Source organism: Hyperolius riggenbachi, chromosome 2, assembly GCF_040937935.1.
Source record: "Hyperolius riggenbachi isolate aHypRig1 chromosome 2, aHypRig1.pri, whole genome shotgun sequence".
Lineage (NCBI taxonomy): Eukaryota > Metazoa > Chordata > Amphibia > Anura > Hyperoliidae > Hyperolius > Hyperolius riggenbachi.
Window position 1 is genome coordinate 228086955 of NC_090647.1, and position 21337 is coordinate 228108291.

Below are 21337 nucleotides of genomic sequence, written 5' to 3' on the forward strand. Positions count from 1 at the left end.
ATAGTCATAAGCCAATTAACTTACCAGTATTTTTCTAAGACATTGGAGAAAACCATTATAAAATAAATAAAACTATCCTTATCAAACCATTTCTCTGTAGTACAAAATTTTATTATTTTGATGTTTCTGAGGTAACTTGATACCACTAGAATAAGTGATACTCTCCAACATATTTCCAGCCAGGAGATCATTGTTTGCAAGATCAGAAGTCATGTTGTAAGTCAGGCGTGAAGAGCATATGAGTACTCACCGGCAGGTTCTGAGACTGGGGTCTGAGATGATTTATGTGAACTCCTTGAAGAGACTGATGGAGAACGGCTGGGACTGAGAAGAGAGGCACTAACTTCTAGCACATTGTAGTGCTGATCGCTGTCCACACTCATGTCCTTGTCCTAGATGCACACAAGGGAAGGGATGTTCAGAACACACTGCTACATAAAACATGTAATTATTAAAAAATAAAGAAAATAAACAACTTGTTTTCCATTGTTCATGTTCATACAAATAAGGAATTGGAGGCAGTGCTTTCTGCAGTTTTTTGCCAGCTGCTTTGATAGCATACTCAGTGCCCCCCTTAAAGAGACTCCGTAACAAAAATTGCATCCTGTTTTTTATCATCCTACAAGTTCCAAAAGCTATTCTAATGTGTTCTGGCTAACTGCAGCACTTTCTACTATCACAGTCTCTGTAATAAATCAATGTATCTTTCCCCTGTCAGACTTGTCAGCCTGTGTCTGGAAGGCTGCCAAGTTCTTCAGTGTTGTGGTTCTGCTATGCACTCCCCCCTCAGGGGGGAAAGAAACACACAAATGATCTCTTGAGATTCAAAAGGAAGTCTGTATACAGCCTGCTTGTGTATGGATGTATTTTCTATGTGTGGACATACTGTACATTAACCTACTTCCTGTTTGGTGGCCATTTTGTTTGTTTATAAACAAACTTTTTAAAACTGTTTTTAACCACTTTTAATGCGGCGGGGAGCGGCGAAATTGTGACAGAGGGTAATAGGAGATGTCCCCTAACGCACTGGTATGTTTACTTTTGTGCGATTTTAACAATACAGATTCTCTTTAAGGCCTCCAGATTTTGTGGTTATAAATGTGAAAAAAAAAACCTGTTCTTTCCTCACCTATATTTTGTGGTATATTTAAAGGTGGTGGTGACCCCATGTGGTGGTCCTTGATTAGGGATTTATGCTCTCTTGCAGAGATCAATGCATTTTGCATTTGCAGAAATAAATATGCATTTTAGCCTCCCTAGCGTTCTGATTATATGCGGCACACGGACGAGGTAGGGTTTTTTTTGGCTAATTTTTTTTTAACATGTAGCTAGCCTAGCGCTAGCTACATGCTTCCCCCCTCGCTTCGCTATCCCACCCACCCCTCCGATCACCGCCGGCGCAAATACCCAACAGGAAATCCCGTTCTGAACGGGATTTCCTGTATAGGCTTCCCCCGTCACCATGGCGACGATCGGACTGATGTCAGGGGGAGTCCCGATCCACCCCATAGCGCAGCCTGGCGGTGATTGGCCAGGCTGCACAAGGGGTCTGCGGGGGGGGGGCCCTCTTTCGCGGCGGGTAGCGGCGGATTGGCAGCGATGATCATTATGCAAATCGGCTCACCAAGGCCTGAGCAATCCAGCGCGGCGGCACTGGACGAGCTGAGCTCGTCCGTAACGCCCAGCTGGTTAGTAAAAATGTTTCTGTTTTCTCAAAAACAGCGGTGAAACAAAAAGCACGAGTTTTGCTCGTCTTTACTACTGCTGTATTGTGAAATAAAGTGTATAAATCAGCTTTTTATACAAGGATGTGAAATTAGCTGATCTCTGTATTTATCATCAGTGCCTGTAGAGACAATTGATGGCCAATGCTAGAAGACAGGATCACCACACTATGCACAGGAAAAGCACAAGGATAATCAAAGACAGCCAATGGTGTCAGAATAGTTTAAGCAAAATCAAGTAATTTCTATTTTCTGCACACCCAACACATCTCAGCCTAGCAAAGCACACTATGTGCCTTCTGTTATGTTAATATACTAACAAGCTACTATTTAAAGCAAACCTGAAGTGAAAAGAAACTAATGAAATAAACATCATCTATAGTCCTATTCCTACATAGGACTGACATGCCATATTCTTCTTTTGATTTAAGAAGTTAAAATTTTGACTGGCTTAGGTGAATAATACTGTGTAGTCAGTTCCCATACAAGAAGTTTTTTTTTCAACATAATTTTTCAAATGTTTAAAGTTTATATCTTCTTTAAGTACTCAGATGTTGTCTTTTCAGGCACACACAGAAGTTTTGCAACCTGTGAAAATTACATATTTCCAACTGTAGTCAAAATATAATACAGAGACCTAAATTCTTAACCCTTACTGTGCAAAAATTACAGGCTTCTTCTCTGTAGGATAGGGAAGGTATAACTCAGTTTGTTGTTACTTCAAGTACCCTATAAATACCAAACAGTTGGTAATAAAGTAAGCTTTTAGTGCCCTCTGGCTCTGTTTTGTCTAGTGTAAGATATGAATATAAATAATCCTGGCAAACTGTTTTTCTACCCAAAACACAGATACAACCTAAGGTCACTGTAAATAAAAATAACATTTCAAATATAAATATGGTTTACCTTTAGTGCAGATGTGACAATTGCTTCTGCTGAGGTTTCATTTAAACCAGAGTCCTGCCTCCTCTCCACTCTCACATCTGCATAACTAATAATAGGAAAAGAAAAGAGATGAAAAACAGGACATGGTAAAGCATAAGACGATGCTTTCAAACATTTTTTAGAGCAGTGGGAAGGTCCATATAAGTGTCCGTATAAGTAAATGGAAATGTTACAAAATGCTTGTCAAATATGTGCAAGGGATTTGAAAACATTTTGAAATAAATAGTGAGACTAAAACTATCTACTGATGACCAGATGGATTGGGGATCACTGTCAACGAACGTTCCTTCCGCCATTCTATTTGGCTGAATTTGCCAGCGCCGTTAGCAACCATGGAAAGGAATGATTGTGTAAATGAATCTTTTACACAATTGCAGCAAATTACTGCAAAAGTCAACAGGGATTGGAACGATCCTCCGCTATAGAGTCCAACATGGCGGTTGTTGTAAAACAAACAACTGTCGCGGGTGGCCTGCGTCGTGAAACAACGTTTAATTAATTTTCGTACATAAGCATTTTAAAATACTTAATGATTTGCAGATATCCTGATATCAAACCAACAAATGCTGATTCCGGTAATACCTTTAATGACTAACTGTACATGATTTATTACAAGCTTTCGAAACGTTACGTTTTTTCTTCAGGCATTATACAGCACAGGTATTACCCAAATCAACATTTGTTGGTTTTGTCAGCATATCTGCTCCACAAACACCAGACCATACTTCAAATTATTTGCACAAATTTTACAAGAATTTTGAGGCATATTTTGTGCCTTTGTCACATGCAGGACAGCTGTCATTCACTTTTCATGTCATGTGCTGTGTCGTACACAAGACACAATAATGAGAGGAGATGAAGAAAAAAAAGATTCCTCATATCTAGTTAGTGCTCACTATTTTCAGCACTAAATAAATCATTTGCTGGCATGTAAGTTCAGAATAAAAGTACTGCAGGCAGACACAACTATGCACAGAAACAGAGGACCATGACAAACCTTACAACAGAGTGTGTGCATACAATAAACTCTGGCTTGGAGTTCCACTGATGATATGTGATATAGTAATGAGTCTGTAGCCAGATCCATTGTTGACCTTTGGTTAGAAACCGATAGCAGCAAGACTTTCCCTTTCCAAACTGCATTACTGTTAAACAAAAGAACAAACTGTTATAGCATAACATTTTTTATGAAGGGGGTTAATTATAATGGAGTGCAATCTGATTATTAACACAATGCCCACCTCCTGCAAATTTGAAGACAAACCGGGAGTCATAAATAAAGGCGCTATACATTACTCGATTTTCCATCGAGATATTAAGCAACCAACATCAAGTGCTCAATTTTTGCTTTGTAAATGTGCAATTGCACCTTTACATTTCTTTAGTAAATCCCCCTCCGAAGTCACTCTATGAGGGAACAGTGAGTGTTGCAACACTAGATAAAGACCTAAAGTTAAAAAAAACCTCTAAACTGTACCATTCAATAAAAACATAACATTCAATAAAAATGTGTTTTCCTACTTTGTATTACTCATACAATTATCACATTTGCTTTTGTCCACAAGAAATATTGTCTGTTTACAAATTACAAGTTTCCAAAGTGTCATTTTTATTGCCCTAAAAGCTGTCATTGCATTTTATTCTTTTTCTAATATAACTGCTTTTTATTATATATTAAAGAGACACTGAAGCAAAAAAAAAGATGATATTATGATTTGTATGTGTAGTACAGCTAAGAAATAAAACATTAAGATCAGATACATCAGTTTAATTGTTTCCAGTACAGGAAGAGTTGAGAAACTCCAGTTGTTATCTCTATGCAAAAAAGCTATTAAGCTCTCCAACTAACTTAGTCGTGGAGAGGGCTGTTATCTGACTTTTATTATCTCAACTGTAAGTGAACTGTTTACTGTCTCTCTGCTAGAGGAGAGTTCATTACTTCACAGGCTGCTCTGAAAGACTCATTTTGAATGGTGAGTGTTGTGTAATCTGCACATATTATAGAATAATGCAATGTTAGAAAAAACACTATATACCTGAAAATAAAAGTATGAGAATATTTTCTTTGCTGCTAATCTTCTAGTAATTATTCATAGTACACAACCAATTCATTATATCATATATTTTTTTCGCTTCAGTGTCTCTTTAAAATCTTCTAATGAGCTATTCTGAACTCTGTGTGTGCCTGAAGCAGAGACAGTTTCTCAGAGTGTTTGTTTACATTCCAGTGTTGATACATTTGTGTTTAACAAGTAAAAAAGATAAGTTTGGATGCGGATTTGAAGCTGAATAGAAGGACAAAGTGCTCTGTTTAATCATATCAGTGATGTTCTGCTAGATTTTTTTCTGAGATAGTAGCTTTAAAGCTGTAAGGAATATTTTAGAGCTATGTAGAAATTATGACTTTCAGACCACTTTATGTATTTTCAGTAAATACTGTATTGCTTTTACTTTTTATTAAGGCATCTTTGTTTCCACTATAGAATGCAGGTGGCCAAGTTTCTCCAAAACCAGAGGCAAGGTTTCCAAAATGTGACGTTCCCCCCCAATTGTGCCCACTCCAGTATAGGTAGCCAGATGTCCCCCCAGTATTAGGTAGCCCCACCCCCTCCCTGGTAAAGCTAGCCAAATGTGCTTGTTAGGTAGCTTATTAATTATCCATCAGCTCAATGCTTTGATTTACATTTAGGGCCCTTTTCCACGGGCAGCTGATAGGCAGTGAAAAGACTCTCAAACTCTCACAACTGTTTACTGCTGCCTGGTAACTGCCTGCTGCTGCCTTGTAACTGCCCACTACTGCTTAGTAACTGCTTACTGAGAGTGCATTTCAGCCACCCTTGGAAAAGGGCCCTTAATTGCTTCCTTAGTGATTTGCATGTTAGGAGCATCTCTTGCTCATCACTGCTAATAAGGAATGCCTTGGGGCCTTTTTACCACCGCAAATCACAAAACACAGAGGAAAAAATGCAGTTGTATTTACTCTGGGTTTACTAAGCCATTTTTGGTATGACTGCGACTGCAAAATGCATAATTGTACTAAATGGCACAGAAACACAATCACAGAGGAAATGCAACAGGCAGCATGATTGCAATTCCACAGGAGTCCTATTGCACTCAATATCAGCGTCAATGAATAGCTGTATACCTTAATAATATACCAAATTTGAAAAGCCTTAGTAAAAAGCTAATACCTAAACAACACCTTAAAGAGGAACTCCAGTGAAAATAATTTAATATAAAAAGGTGCTTAATTTTTACAATAATTATGTATACATGATTTAGTCAGAGTTTGCTCATTGTAAAATCTTTCCTCTCCCTGATTCACATTCTGACATGTATTACATGGTGACATTGTTACTGTGGGCAGATTATGTAGCTGTTCTGGCTTTAACAGACAGCTATAAACAGCCATTTCCTGTGTGTGTCATTGTTACATTGTGGCAGTTTGCCCAGAGTACCGTACGGTACCAGAGCCTCTTGTGGGAGGGGTTTCAGCACAAAATCAGTCATACAGCGCCCCCTGATGGTCTGTTTGTAAAAATCATTATATTTTTCATGTAAAAGTGGGTATCAGCTACTGATTGGGATAAAGTTCAATTCTTGGTCGGAGTTTCTCTTTAAAGGCTAGAATGATCATAGCTGTTCAGTCCTCTATCGTTTGTCTTTGGGTAGTCCAAAGTAAAACTGTACTAGTTTTGCTACTTTACACAATTAATTTGAGTACTTACAGTGTTCATGGCACCTGGCTATAATCTCAAGGTCATCTACATGATAGTAGTCATATCCAGAGGTACCAAGAACTTCAAATGGCAAGTATCCAATTATTGGTGGAGCTCTGCATTAATAAAACAACACAGTCATTGTTTATGCAATTTCAGAATCCATGTGAAAGAAGAGAACTAATAGATGATCTACAGGTATAAGTGACTATGCATTTATTGAGAATGGACAGAGAATGTCAGGATTTATATAAACAAATTAGTATACCTGATGGTAAAATAACAATCGATGCACAGTACAAAGCTACTACAAAGCTTCAGAATCAATCAATACTTTTGCTGAAAAAAATAACTTTAATTCCCAGCAGAGTACAAAACCACTATTCCATTGTTCACCCAACAGCAATCAGCCTTTGCTGCTCACAATACAGTCTTCCTTTTAAATGACTGGTTATTGTTGTCATGGAAAGCAGAAGTAGATCAAGATAAGGGAATCTGTTTTTTATAGATCTCAATGACTACCATGGCCATTTTTTGGCCATTTTGGTGCCCCAGACAAGGCACCTCCCCCAATATTGTGAATTGGAACATTACGGCCTACATTAAGACATTGACTATTCATTATAATTCATTTGCAATGGTTTGCTGGTACACTTTAATCACAGTGATACTCATGATATACTTTTTCCATACCTGTGATCTAGAGATAGGAATTTCCATTCCAGACTATGTCGTGATGTGAATTCTTCAAAAGACTCATCAACAATACACATTTCCTGCAAATGCAAACATTAGAAACATTTTAAAGAATTCCTACATGTTTTAATGTGCCACAAGACATAAACTGTAACAAAACGCATTGCCTGCCTACTTGCATGTAGGGGGGTCTCTTTTGACTGGCCAGCACCCTGAGCAAGTTTTAGCTGAGCTAGAATAAGCTGAACATTAAATTCATTGTCTGTAGAGCAATAGAAATTCCTATAAGCTGTGATTTCAGTCATGATGTAATTGAATGGACTTACAGACAGCAAGTAGGAACTGGGAGATAACAGCCTTTAGTTAGGAGGAGGACAAGGTCAGATGATATGTGATGACAGAAAAAGACTGCTTGGTACAGCTTCCAGCTCCTCCCTGACTACCTCATGGGGGTGTTGATGGGGTAGGGAAGGAACTTGGGCAACTGTCTCGAATAAAATTGCACTGTCATCTCAAAAGGAAATTAAGTAATAAATACCAGCAGCCAACTATTTAAAATATATATCTTGCAGAAGGTACAGCTGTGCAATGCTCAAAATCTTGAGCGCATTGATAATTAATGTAGAATTACTATAATAACAGAAAACACAAATCTATTGTTGCAAATATCTTACAGAAAGCTTATTGAGGCCTCTTGCACACTACATACGATTCCGATTTTTTTATGCGATCCAATTTTTGACTCCGATTAAAAAAAGTACCGCATGCTGCCGTGTTTCTTAATCGGAATCAAAAATCAGATCGTATAAAAAAATCAGAATCGCATATAGCGTGCAAGAGGCCTAAAGCAAATAACAGAAAGGCGTCTGTACTTACCTTTAAAAATTGTGGTGTCGCTAGCCGGACTGTAGCGATAAAGCAAACCTGCTTGTTGAGCTGAGATCTGTATGTTCTTGAAACAGCGCCTTCATAGCCATTACATGAAGGCATGGGCACTACAATGATAAAGTCACTGTCATTTCATTGCAGGGAATTACAGTATATCATATTCAAGAAGTATGATTGGCACAATATATATGGTAAGATGTAACATATATTTTCACAGTATTATATGATTTGTGGCTCTGATCAAAGCCTATTAAAGAATGTCATAAAGTTTAAGTAGACTGAGTTCTGAATGAGAAGAAAAAAATGTGTCTTTCAAAAGTATAACAAGTGTCTGTGTAGTCAGATCAAAGCAGGCAATAAGTGCAAAAAAAGGTTATTATAAATTGGGGGGAAAAGTTGTTACAGTTTGTAAGGAAACGCGGAAAAGCCGCCGCATGTACTGATAGCAAGGCGGCTGGTTCCGCGTCCAGTGCGGCGGTTTGCACGCAGCAGCATGCGTCTGGTGTGGCTGGGTCTGTTAGATCACACAGATTCAGGAATACGCGCGCGCGCGTTGAGAGGCAGAACTTTTATGACGGCCAAGGGGGGATCAGCTGACCAGGCTGGTCAGCTGACCTCGGAGCTAGTAACTATTGGTCTATCACTTAAGGGTGGCGTCAGAGAGCGTTGCTCTATATATAGTTGCTGCTGGCCAGTCACAAGTTGTCTGCCGTTGCGAACACTACGTGGAAGCACTCAGACCTTAGTCAGATCCAACAGTGTGTTTGAACGAGGAGGACCTGGGAATTCACACTGAGCCAGATTACTTGTGTTATCATTCTGTTATACTTCAGACTAGTTCCAGGGTGTAGAGACCACGGACCTCACACCCAAGATTAGGGAACTTGTGTTATCATTCTGTTATACTTCACCCCATTCCTTTAGATTGTAAGCTCGCAAGGGCAGGGCTCTCATCCTTTTGTGTCATGGACTGTTATTAATTTAATTGCTTGCACACTGTTAGACATTTATACATTTTAGTCATCATGTTAAATCAAATTGTAATCAGCAGTGCTGTATTTTGTATCAGTGTTCATATTTGATGTAGATCATTGTCTGTATCGTTATGTATCCCTTGTTTGTTTTCTTACATTGTACAGCGCCACGGAATATGTTGGCGCTTTATAAATAAATAATAATAATAATAATAATACTTCAGACTAGTTCCAGGGTGTCGAGACCACGGACCTCACACCCAAGATTAGGGAACTTGTGTTATCATTCTGTTATACTTCAGACTAGTTCCAGGGTGTCGAGACCACGGACCTCACACCCAAGATTAGGGAACTTGTGTTATCATTCTGTTATACTTCAGACTAGTTCCAGGGTGTAGAGACCACGGACCTCACACCCAAGATTAGGAAACTTGTGTTATCATTCTGTGTTACTTCAGACTAGTTCCAGGGTGTAGAGACCACGGACCTCACACCCAAGACTAGGTATTGTTTGATATCTGTTATGACCTATTGCTTTCCTGACTATCCCTCCGCTATCGGTACCACGCATATCTGATTATCCGTTGCCAACCCTGCCTGCCTTGGATACCGAATCAGCCTTCTGTCTTTGTACTTTATCTGTCCGTGTGTTGCCGACCTGGCTTGCCCGAACTCGAGAGCTATCTCTCCCCTTTAGGAGATAGTCTCCAGATCAGCTAGTGACATCCACCTTCAAGTGTCACTTACTCACTGGCCCTTCCTACCTTCAGTCTGAGACTCCACCCCTTGAAAGGTCTCAGGCTGCTGGAAGGTTCTTGTGCTTCTCTAAAGAGCAGTATTTCCCATAGGTGCCTAGGACCACCTGCTCAACAGGTGGTTTACTCAAAGTTATTACTGTTGCACCAAACACTCACAATATATACAGGTGTCCAGAGGTTAGTACTATATCTGTATTATTGGTGATTCTGCAGATCATCAATAATCAGGTATATATCTGTATTCTTGGTGATACTGCAGATCACCAATGATCAGATTCTCTCTGTGTGCTGACACCGATCGTTACAGAACGACAGACCAAAACCAAATGGACACACTCAACAGCCGTCTTGATGCACTCACCACTTCGGTGGAGAATTACATCCGAGTGCTGGACAGTCACCAGACCCAGATCAACGCTTTGTCTGGGACTATACAAGTCTTTCAGACGGCTGTGAATACAGTGCGATCTCCTCCTAGCACAGACATACGTATGCCTGTACCCGAAAGGTTTTCTGGTCACAGATCTGACTTCCAGAATTTTAGAAATAAAGAGTTGTCATACTTTGAGTTAAGGCCTAATGCATCAGGAACCGTGGCACAGAGAGTTACATTCATTAAAACTCTGTTGTCAGGGGATTCCCAGACCTGGGCATATAGTCTGCAGACGGGGCATCAGGCTCTAACCTCAGTGGAGGAATTCTTTAAAGCTATGGCTATACTTTATGATGATCCGGACATTGCCTCTACCGCGGAGCGGAAGCTCAAGACACTACGGCAGGGCAAAGGTCCGGTGGAGAATTAGGCAGCGGAGTTCAGGAAATGGGCAGTTTCAACTACATGGGACTCATCGCATGGCTAGACTGTTTTTTGTCAGGGTTGTCAGATGCGGTCTCTGATCTGATGCTGGGTCATCCTGAGCTGAAGTCTATTGATGAAGCCATTTCGTTAGCAATCAGAATTGATCGTCGCCTACGTTATCAAAGACAGACTCGAAGTGGGAACAATGTGAAATATGTTTCCTACGCCGCGCCTCCATCTATTTCATCCCCACCCATTTCACCTCCACCAGAACCAATGCAGATTGGTCGGTCGAGATTATCCCGGGTGGAGCGGAGACACAGAGAAACAGAGCAGCTCTGTCTGTACTGTACAGAGGTAGGTCATAGAGTACAGAATTGTCCCAAGAAGTCGGGAAACGCTGCCGCCTAGGTGTAGTCGGAGGTAATACCCTAGGCGCGCAGTCGTTACCTCTAGATGATAAAATGTTTGCTCCTCCCTTGTACTATATCTTGGAAAGATAGGACAGAGACCACTGAGGCCTTCATTGACTCTGGCTCAGCAGCCAATTTTATGGATTACGAATTTGCTAAGAAATTGGGGATCCCCATTTTTCCGTTGCATCAACGGATTCTGTTCACAGCAGTGGATGATTCTCCTCTGCAGAGTAAACACCCTCTGTCTCAGACCCCAGAGTTAAGGGTTACGGTGGGGGTGTTATATAAAGAGAATTTACAGTTCTGGTCTTACGGATGAAAACCTCCACGATCATTCTTGGTATGCCATGGTTACCACTTCACTCTCCTCAGATCAATTGGGCTTCAGGTCAGCTAATGAGCTGGTCTAACCATTGTTATCATCATTGTCTAGCGAAGGTAACATTGGGTAAAACCAAGATTCACATGGAAGGGTTGCCAGACCAGTATTCAGAATTTGCGGACGTGTTTTGTCCCAAGTCAGCAGATAAACTTCCTCCGCACCGTCCTTTTGATTGTCCCATTGATCTCAGGTCTGGTTGTATACCCGGTAGAGGTCATCTCTATAATTTGTCTGGACCAGAGAAATTAGCTATGCAAGAATACATCCGAGAAAATTTAGCTAAAGGCTTTATTCGTCCCTCTCGGTCATCAGCAGGGGCAGGATTCTTTTTTGTGAAAAAGAAGGATGGAGGCCTCCGTCCATGCATTGATTATCGGGGCTTAAATAAAATTACAGTAAAAAATCGTTATCTTCTGCCCTTAATAGACGATTTGTTTACCCAGGTCACCAATGCTAAGATTTTCTCGAAGCTGGATTTAAGGGGTGCATACAACTTTGTGCGTATCAGGGACGGTGATGAATGGAAGACGGCCTTTAACACACCCGACGGGCATTACGAGTACCTAGTGATGCCCTTTGGGTTGTGTAACGCCCTGGCCGTCTTCCAAGAGCTGATTAATGAGGTCTTCAGAGAGGTGTTGGGCAAATTCGTCTTAGTGTACTTAGACGACATACTAATTTTCTCATCCAACCTCTCAGAACACAGGAAACATGTTGGCTTTGTGTTTCGGAAGTTAAGACAAAATATGTTGTATGCTAAGTTGGAAAAGTGCATTTTCGAAGTGACCTCTGTCGCATTTCTGGGGTACATAATCTCAAACTCTGGCCTCTCTATGGACCCTGGAAAGGTTTCAGCTGTATTGGAGTGGTCTCAACCCGTAGGACTGAAAGCTCTCCAGAGATTCCTGGGTTGCCAACTACTACAGGAGGTTCATAAAGGGGTACTCTACGGTGATTTCACCTCTCACCGGTCTCACCAAGAAAGGGGCAGATACTCACCACTGGTCCCCAGAGGCCCATGCTGCTTTCTCCACTCTGAAGAAATTGTTCTGTTCTGCACCCATACTGAGACATGTTGACGTCACCTTTCCCTTTATTGTGGAGGTAGATGCCTCAGAGGTAGGGGTAGGAGCTGTGCTGTCTCAGCGTTCCAGGTTGCAGGGAAAACTGCATCCTTGTGCCTATTTCTCCCGTAGGTTTTCACCCGCAGAGAAAAACTACGATATAGGCAATAGGAAACTTCTAGCCATCAAAGTGGCCTTTGAGGAATGGCGATGTTGGCTAGAAGGGGCAGAACATACCATTACTGTTTACACTGACCACAAGAATTTGGAGTACATTGAGGGTGCTAAGAGACTTAGCCCCCGACAGGCCCGGTGGTTGTTATTTTTCTCAAGATTCAGATTTGTAATCACGTATACCCCTGGTAATAAGAACATCAAGGCTGATGCCTTATCCAGGTGTTTTGAGCCCGAGACAACACAGCCCTCAGACCCAGAGACCATTGTCCCTCAGAAAGTGGTCCTGGCAGCCACTGAGACCTGGAAAGACTGGGCTGTCACTTTAAGTCCGTTCCAACAAGATGTTCCAGAGGGGAAGCCTGAGGGGGTCATGTTTGTACCATTGCCTTTTCGCCTACAACTGTTGCAGCTGTTCCATTCCCACAAGAATGCTGGGCATCCTGGGGCCACCAGAACTCAGGATCTCATTGCTAGATGTGCTTGGTGGCCGTCATTGGCAACAGACTGTAAGGAGTATGTGAGAGAGTGTGCAGTGTGTGCTAGGAGCAAACCCTCCCGTCAGGCACCTGTTGGAACATTGCAGCCTTTACCAGTTCCGAGTGAACCGTGGACCAATTTGTCCATGGATTTTGTGGGCGAACTCCCCAGGTCTGAGGGCATGACAGTCATTTGGGTGGCAGTCGATCAATTCAGTAAGATGGCTCATTTTGTCCCCCTGAAAGGACTCCCCTCGGCCCAGGAATTAGCTGATCTCTTCATCCAGCACATTTTCCGGCTGCATGGCATTCCGGAAAATATAGTGTCAGATCGGGGAGTCCAATTTGTATCCAAGTTTTGGAGGGCATTCTGCCATCAGTTAGACATGGAGCTTTCTTTCTCATCAGGCTACCACCCACAGACCAATGGCCAGACCGAAAGAAGCAATCAGTCCCTGGAACAGTTTCTGAGATGTTATGTTGCAGATGCACAAACCGACTGGGTCAAATTTTTGCCGTTTGCAGAATTTGCACACAACAACCTGAAAAGTTCCTCTTCAGGATTTTCCCCATTTCAGGTGGTGACAGGAAGGTCACCTAAGTTCACCCCATTGCCAGTGGCTTCTACTCCGTTTCCAGCCCTGGAGAATTGGCAGAGGTCTTTGAAACAGATGTGGGGAATGGTTAAAGGAAATCTGGGGAGGGCTTTTCAGAACCAGAAGAAACAGGCTGACAGGAGACGTTCCTTAGAATGGGAATTTCTTCCAGGAGACTTGGTCTGGGTGTCCACACGACATTTGGCTCTAAAGCAACTGTCACCCAAGTTAGGTCCCAGATTTGTGGGTCCTTTTCCAGTGACCAGAAAGATCAATAATGTCACTTATGCCATTGATCTCCCTACCAGCATGCAAGGTGTGAGATCATTTCATGTGTCCTTGCTCAAGCCGGCAGAACACGTGGATTCCGCTCCCCCCCCCCCCCCCCCGTGTTGATTGATGACCAACCAGAGTATGAAATTGAAAAGATTCTGGACTCACGGCTTGTGCAGAACTCTGCGCAGTATTTGGTTCACTGGAAGGGGTATGGCATAGAGGAGAGAACTTGGGTGCCAGACTGTCGTATGCACGCAGAGGAATTAAAAAAGGAATTCCATAACTTGCACCCTGGAAAGCCTGGTGGGAAGTGTCCGGAGTCCACTCCTCGGGGGGGGGGGTGCACTGTAAGGAAACGCGGAAAAACCGCCGCGTGTACTGATAGCAAGGCGGCTGATTCCGCGTCCAGCGCGGCGGTTTGCACGCAGGAGCATGCGTCTGGTACTGTGAGAGAACGCGGAAAAGCCGCCGCATGTACTGATAGCAAGGCGTCTGGTTCCGCGTCCAGTGTGGTGGTTTGCACGCAGCAGCATGCGTCTGGTGTGGCTGGGTCTGTTAGATCACACAGATTCAGGAATACGTTGAGAGGCAGAACTTTTATGACGGCCAAGGGGGGATCAGCTGACCAGGCTGGTCAGCTGACCTCGGAGCTAGTAACTATTGGTCTATCACTTAAGGGTGGTGCCAAAGAGCGCTGCTCTATATATAGATGCTGCTGGCCAGTCACAAGTTGTCTGCCGTTGCGAACACTACGTGGAAGCACTCAGACCTTAGTCAGATCCAACAGTGTGTTTGAACCAGGAGGACCTGGGAATTCACACTGAGCCAGATTACTTGTGTTATCATTCTGTTATACTTCAGACTAGTTCCAGGATGTAGAGACCACGGACCTTACACCCAAGAATAGGGAACTTGTGTTATCATTCTGTGTTACTTCAGACTAGTTCCAGGGTGTAGAGACCACGGACCTCACACCCAAGACTAGGCATTGTTTGATATCTGTTATGACCTATAGCTTTCCTGACTATCCCTCCGGTATTTGATTCGGTACCACGCATATCTGATTATCCGTTGCCAACCCTGCCTGCCTTGGATACCGAATCAGCCTTCTGTCTTTGTACTTTATCTGTCCGTGTGTTGCCGACCTGGCTTGCCCGACCTCGAGAGCTATCTCTCCCCTTTAGGAGATAGTCTCCAGATCAGCTAGTGACATCCACCTTCAGGTGTTACTCACTCACTGGCCCTTCCTAACTTCAGCCTGAGACTCCACCCCTTGGAAGGTCTCAGGCTGCTGGAAGGTTCTTGTGCTTCTCTAAAGAGCAGTATTTCCCATACTGCCTAGGACCACCTGCTCATCAGGTGGTTTACTTAAAGTTAGTACTGTTGCACCAAACACTCACGAAATATACAGGTGTCCAGAGGTTAGTACTATATCTGTATTATTGGTGATTCTGCAGATCATCAATAATGAGGTATATATCTGTATTCTTGGTGATACTGCAGATCACCAATGATCAGATTCTCTCTGTGTGCTGACACCGATCGTTACACAGTTGTTACACTTACTTAATGGTGACATTTGTGGCCGTTTTCTAATGTTCTGACTCTTCTGTGGCTATGTAAACAAAGAATGGCGATGTAATGAGTACGAAAAAAAGAAAAAGGCCTGCAAAAAGGCCCTAGGCGCACCTTGAGAATATTGGGCTGCTGTGCATTGAGTTTATTACATATATGATGTGTCTAATAGCTTTGACACCGGTCATATAAAAATTAGGTGGGGACAAACTCAATCCAGATGCCAAACTAGCTATCAACTGAGAGACATATGGTATGATCTTAGCTGTGATAAGTTGTAGAATACATTTTAAGGTGTTTCAGGGCTGAGGCCTATGTCTTGTAAATTCTTTTAGTGACAAACTATGACAAATTAAATCAAAATCAATAAAATGTTGTTTTCATGTATTCTTTACCAAACTAAAAAGCTTGTTAAAAGAAAAAGGAAAACATAGTGACAGAATTTTAAATATAATACATACATTGTTACCTTAGGGACTCAGCTTTTTAAATACGTATGCTGCAAGGGTATTTACTAAAACACAATATAGAAAAAATACACCTTTAATTCTAAATAATATATTATACCCATACATTGCACTAGCGACATAATCTAAATGTTGGGTTAATCAGAATAAATGAACAAATAAAATGTGTGGGTGTTATCTATGGTAGCATTGTTTATTTTAAAACTATAGTGAATGGAAATGGAAAATAGAGTATTTTTCACACACACACCCCCTCCCCCCTTAAAATGCATAGAGAATAAAATAATTAATAAAAACCATCACCCCCAAAATCCTAATTTTTGGCAGAAAAAAAAAACAAGATATAGGGTAGATCATCCAGGTACGATAAGCAGTAATAAAGATAATGGCAAATGAATGGGAGGAACACAGAAATGTGACAACTGCAGATGCATAAAGTCGCAACAACCCTAAAGGCTGAAGTGGTTAATTTTTACTGACTGACGATCCTTGAATTTCCAGTATTTGGCCTATGAAAGTAGTCTGTTTTTTACTGTACAAATCTTTGCTTAAAGTGTACTTGAAGTCAGGAGCACTTTTGCAAACAAAGTATATGGGTTCCCTTCACAAAGGGCTTTTATAAAACAGTAGTAACATTCTAATGGTGCCCATACATGGTACAATTTTTCATTTTGTTTGATCGAATATAATTAAAAAGTTGGTTTATCTTCCAGCATTTTCTTATACAACCTACCATACACAGTACAATTTCACAAACAATCACCCAGATTTTTCCAACATGTTTGATTAGATTTTTATAGAAAAAATTGAATGGTTCGTTTTTTCTTGTTTGAAAAAAAAGGATTCTTTTAAATGTTCACTCTATTCGATTGTTTTGATGAAATAAACAGGAAAATCGAAAATTTGAATTGTAGTGTATGGGCACCATTAGAAAAATAATTCATAACATTTTGGAATAAAAACAGTTTTTCCATCTATTAAAAATGTTTCCTGCTTTATAGTAAGTAAAAACAACATACAAGATATAACACTAATAAATGTCTGTTACTTGTGTTTTACCAGGGGTCTCAGTTCATGTTGCTAAGTAATAACACGTGTATAGATACAAATTTCCTATAATAATATGGGATAATTGTGGCTTTACAAAGTTTTTACATTCTTTATAAAATACTTGATCATAGTATTTTTAGGTACAAATAACCCACTGTCATTTGTATTGTCTCAAACAATTAGTCACACAGAAAAAAAACCTCAGCCACTCTTACGGGAATCAAAACCAAGTAAATGGCAATAAACTGCAATAGGGCTTGGCGTTCCTCTGAATCCTTCATACCAAAAAGTGTTTTAAAATACATTTGGCATGTGAAGTCAGTACACAATTATGTACGTCCCTCCCCGATCTGTTTTCTACATGTTATAAACATGCTTTGGGCCTCCGAGGTGAAATAAGGGCACTGAGTCACACTGCCTGTAAGGGATGTGAACGAAACGCAGTGTGGTTTCTGGAAGGCAGGCTGAGGAATTTCTGCTGAGGATGACCTATTTGGAAAGACACCAGCAGCATTTCAATAGCTAGTCTCTGGAATAAAGAAGGCAAATAAAGTGCAGACAGTCTTGTGCGTGTTTTCACTAACTTGTAACTTTTGTTAATACATTCACTCTAAAAGAAGCCTAATAAAGAGCTGTAAAAAATTGTAAAAACTTTAACCAAACCTTTTTTTTAATACCGCAATAAAGATCAATGTTGCTGAACCTGTTTAGTTTGGATTCCCTAAAGTTGCTGTAACATTTTCTAGAATACAAACTGTAAACATACTCATTTGTTTGTTTTCCATTGCTATTTATAAATAGTTAAATATGAGTTTTCTCTACAGCAGACAACGATTTCATCATTTTAAAATTTGCTACAACTGAAAAACTGACCAATGTTTTAGCTTCTCTTCAATGGCTGAACTCTAAAACGGGTTTGTGACTTCTCAAAATTCATCTTATTTATAAACTGATGTAAGCACTGATATGCCAATAATGTGTTTTACAAATGTGTTTAGAAAGTTGAAGTGCTGTTTACAAAGTAAATAACAATTTGATCCTTCTAAGCAAAATTTCTGAATTTAAAAAAAACAAGGTGAATTAACAATTGTATCTATCCTCCTAATTCTAAATTTATTTATTTTTAGAATCCCACAGTTTAATTTTCTTTTTTGAAGCTAAAAACATAGTTTTAGTGTTGTACTGTCTCATATGAATGATACAGTTTTTCGCACAGGCTCAGTATCCTACAGCAAAAAATATATGCCCTATTGACCTTTTTTTTATATATCCCCTGCACTCTGAAGCTGTTTTTTGCCAGACAAGAATTTTATGGCTACAGTTATGGCTAAAGTGAAGATTATGCTAAATTCCCCCCAAATTTTTTTTTCAATAAATGGTTTGATTATCTGGTACACATATCTGGGACCTGTGCCATTTTCTATTTTTGTAAAGTTAGAAAAGGTCCAGACTAGAGAGAAACTGGCATTTGCATAACTGAATAGTTAACGCTTTCACACATAAAAAAGAAGAAAAAGAAGAAGAGTATGTTTGCAACTGTACATGCACATATCTGTCTCATCATGTCACATGTACTTTGGGTATACTTAATCAGTCCTCACTAACTTTCACCAGAGATGGAACTGGTGGAACTGTGTACACAAGACTGTGGCGCCAATACATTAAAAAGTAGGTGCTGAGTTCTAAAGCCAAGATTTCTCCCAATAACAGGTTTTAATGGCCATGTGAGGTCCTTAACCAGTCCTAAATCTTGTTATCTAGCCTAACAATTACACACTTTACCTAACCCTCACTTGTATGGAACCTTAACCAAAGTAATTTTTTGACTTTATCCACCAAATAACCCTAACCCAACCTTAACTCTTTAAAGTGATCCCAAGCCGAAGCTCTGGATCAAAATAAGATATTAACCTGAAGAGAGGGAAGCCTCAGGATCCTACTGAGGCTTCCCTTGGTGATCCAATGTCCCCCGTCGCTGAGTCTGGCTCCTCTCCAGATTGGGGCCATGCTCTGAGCACTGAGGGAAGCCTCAATAGGATCCTAAAACTTCCCTCTCATTAGGTAAGTATATAATTTTGTACCCGAACTTCAATTGATGCCTAACCTTAAATCATACCTGACAAGAGAAATGAGATAAACATAGGTACATATAGTACTAGCCCTAAGACATTGTCTAAAGTCTCTTTCTGTTTTCCTGAACAGTGAATATTAAAAAATAAGACTGTGATTCATCCAAATTAGCTTGTCAACAGCCAGTGCCCAATAGTAGAATATCAGTAATTTTACCAATATTCTACAAGTGGCTTCAACAAGCATCCTTTTCCAATGTATGCCACCCCACCTACCCTTAAAGGGTACCAGAGATGAAAAATCAAAAAGTTTTTATACATACCTGGGGCTTCCTACAGCCCCATCTGCCTGGATCGCTCCTATGCCGCCGTCCTCTGCTGCCCGCAGCTACCAGAACCGGGTCCCGTCACTGACGTCACTGGAGCCAGCCTACGCAGGAGAAGTGCGCCCTCTACGTATCGCGATTCGAGCGGCTGGGGCTGGAGGAAGCCCCAGGTATGTATAAAACTTTTTATTTACAGGAGCTTTGGTACACTTTAAGAGCCATATAGTAACACTAAGCTCTCTTGCCAGAGCGCTTAACTGTAATCTATCCTGATCAGCGCATAACTGTGTGGCTGCTGGAGAGATAAGCAAACAGCACACTTCGCTTATGCTAGACTGTTTCTGACTGATGGAAGTGCAGGGACCCGGTTTTCGTAGCTGCGGGCATCGGAGGACAGTGGCGTGAGAGCCATCCAGGCGGATGGGGCTGGAGGAAGCTCCAGGCATGTATAAAATATTTTTGATTTTTCATCTCTGAGTCACTTTAAAGGAAACCAGAGCTCCTGTAATAAAAAGTTTTATACATACCTGGGGCTTCCTCCAGCACCATAAGCTCAGATCGCTCCCACGCCGCCATCCTCCGATGTCTGCAGCTCCGGTACCAGGTTCCGTCACTTCAGCCATTCGGGGCCAATATACACAGGAGAAGTGCGCCCTCTACGTATTGCGATCAGACCGGCTGGGGCTGGAGGAAGACCCAGGTATGTATAAAACTTTTTATTTACAGGAGCTTTGGTACACTTTAAGAGCCATATAGTAACACTAAGCTCTCTTGCCAGAGCACTTAACTGTAACCTATCCTGATCAGTGCATAACTTCTGGCATTAGAATAACCAAAAATTGACATACTGATGAGCCAGTTTATTGTGTGCAGAGTTCAGGTTTTTTTTTGATCCATCACAGCCACAGATAATCAGCAGAGGTTAGGAAGCCAATGCTCTACCCCAGAGTGTGGATATGTTTTCTCACCAGCAAATGGTGCTTTATAAATAATAACATACATCTGCTGGCTTAAAACGTACCTGAACTGACATGTGTCATGATAAGATGAACATGGGCACATGCAGTAACTATCCTAATTAGTGCTTGCCTGTGTTCTCTTTCTATTTTTTTGCATTGCAAGACTTATTAGACCAGTACTTTTATACATGCAATTGAGGCAGTCAAACAGCAGTCAGATTCAGTCACGGCTCCCCTGAAATGTAAATAAAAGACAAAACACTTTTATCAGTCTGCACAAAGGCTTCTGATAACAACATAGTGCTGAAATGTTCAAATGGTTATAAATTCTCTCTGTGTGGGAGAACGGACCAGACTCTAACTCACACAGTCATGGCTGCTGTTTACACTTCATGTCTGAGCTGCAGCACTTAAAGAGACACTGAGCAGGGGCTCCACTCTGCCGCGCATCATAGTTCTGTGCACAGAACTATGAAGCATACCGTGCGGCAGAGGGGAGGAAGAAATTAGAGGAGACGGAGCCTGTGCAGACGTCATTTTCCGGGTCACATCGTGACCTTCTGTAGGAGTCGTGGTTTCAATAGAATTTAGACCGGGACTAGTGAGAGAGGGAGGGGCTGGTGAGTGTATACCCCTCCTCATTTATGCCTAAAAGCATACCCAGCGCCTATGCTCAGTGTACCTTTAAACTCAAAGTATGAATGTAAGACTGCAGGAAAGTCCTATTTACTTATACTACTAATACACATTCAATTCATTATCTTGTACATTTATTTTCAGTTCAGGTTTGCTTTAATGCAGATTCACTGCGGGATTCTCTGGGGCCACAACCTTCTGCATCTCTTGGAGTTGGACCTACAACCAGCCAAAGGTAGGGTCATCATAGGGACGTCTACCAGCAAGAGTTAGTTTGTACTTGTGTTATTCTGGCTGCCTGGTTCTTCTTTGAAGGGCGACCAGTTAGGAAAATAAGAAATGTTACTGTAAGCAGCATGCTGGCT

The 21337-nt window shown here is 41.2% G+C and overlaps 1 protein-coding gene across 3 annotated transcripts in view; it reads right to left on the bottom strand.

The window, feature by feature from the left end:
- NPAS2 (neuronal PAS domain protein 2) overlaps window positions 1-21337 on the bottom strand; it is a 117712-nt gene that overhangs the window by 48341 nt on the left and 48034 nt on the right. For all 3 annotated transcript variants that reach the window (XM_068268271.1, XM_068268269.1, XM_068268270.1), the window contains exons 8-13: window positions 7961-8079; window positions 7082-7164; window positions 6398-6504; window positions 3667-3814; window positions 2631-2715; window positions 251-392 (exon numbers count right to left, since the gene is read on the bottom strand). In XM_068268271.1, coding sequence (XP_068124372.1) covers window positions 251-392; window positions 2631-2715; window positions 3667-3814; window positions 6398-6504; window positions 7082-7164; window positions 7961-8079 — 684 coding nt within the window. The remainder of the gene's footprint in view (window positions 1-250; window positions 393-2630; window positions 2716-3666; window positions 3815-6397; window positions 6505-7081; window positions 7165-7960; window positions 8080-21337) is intronic.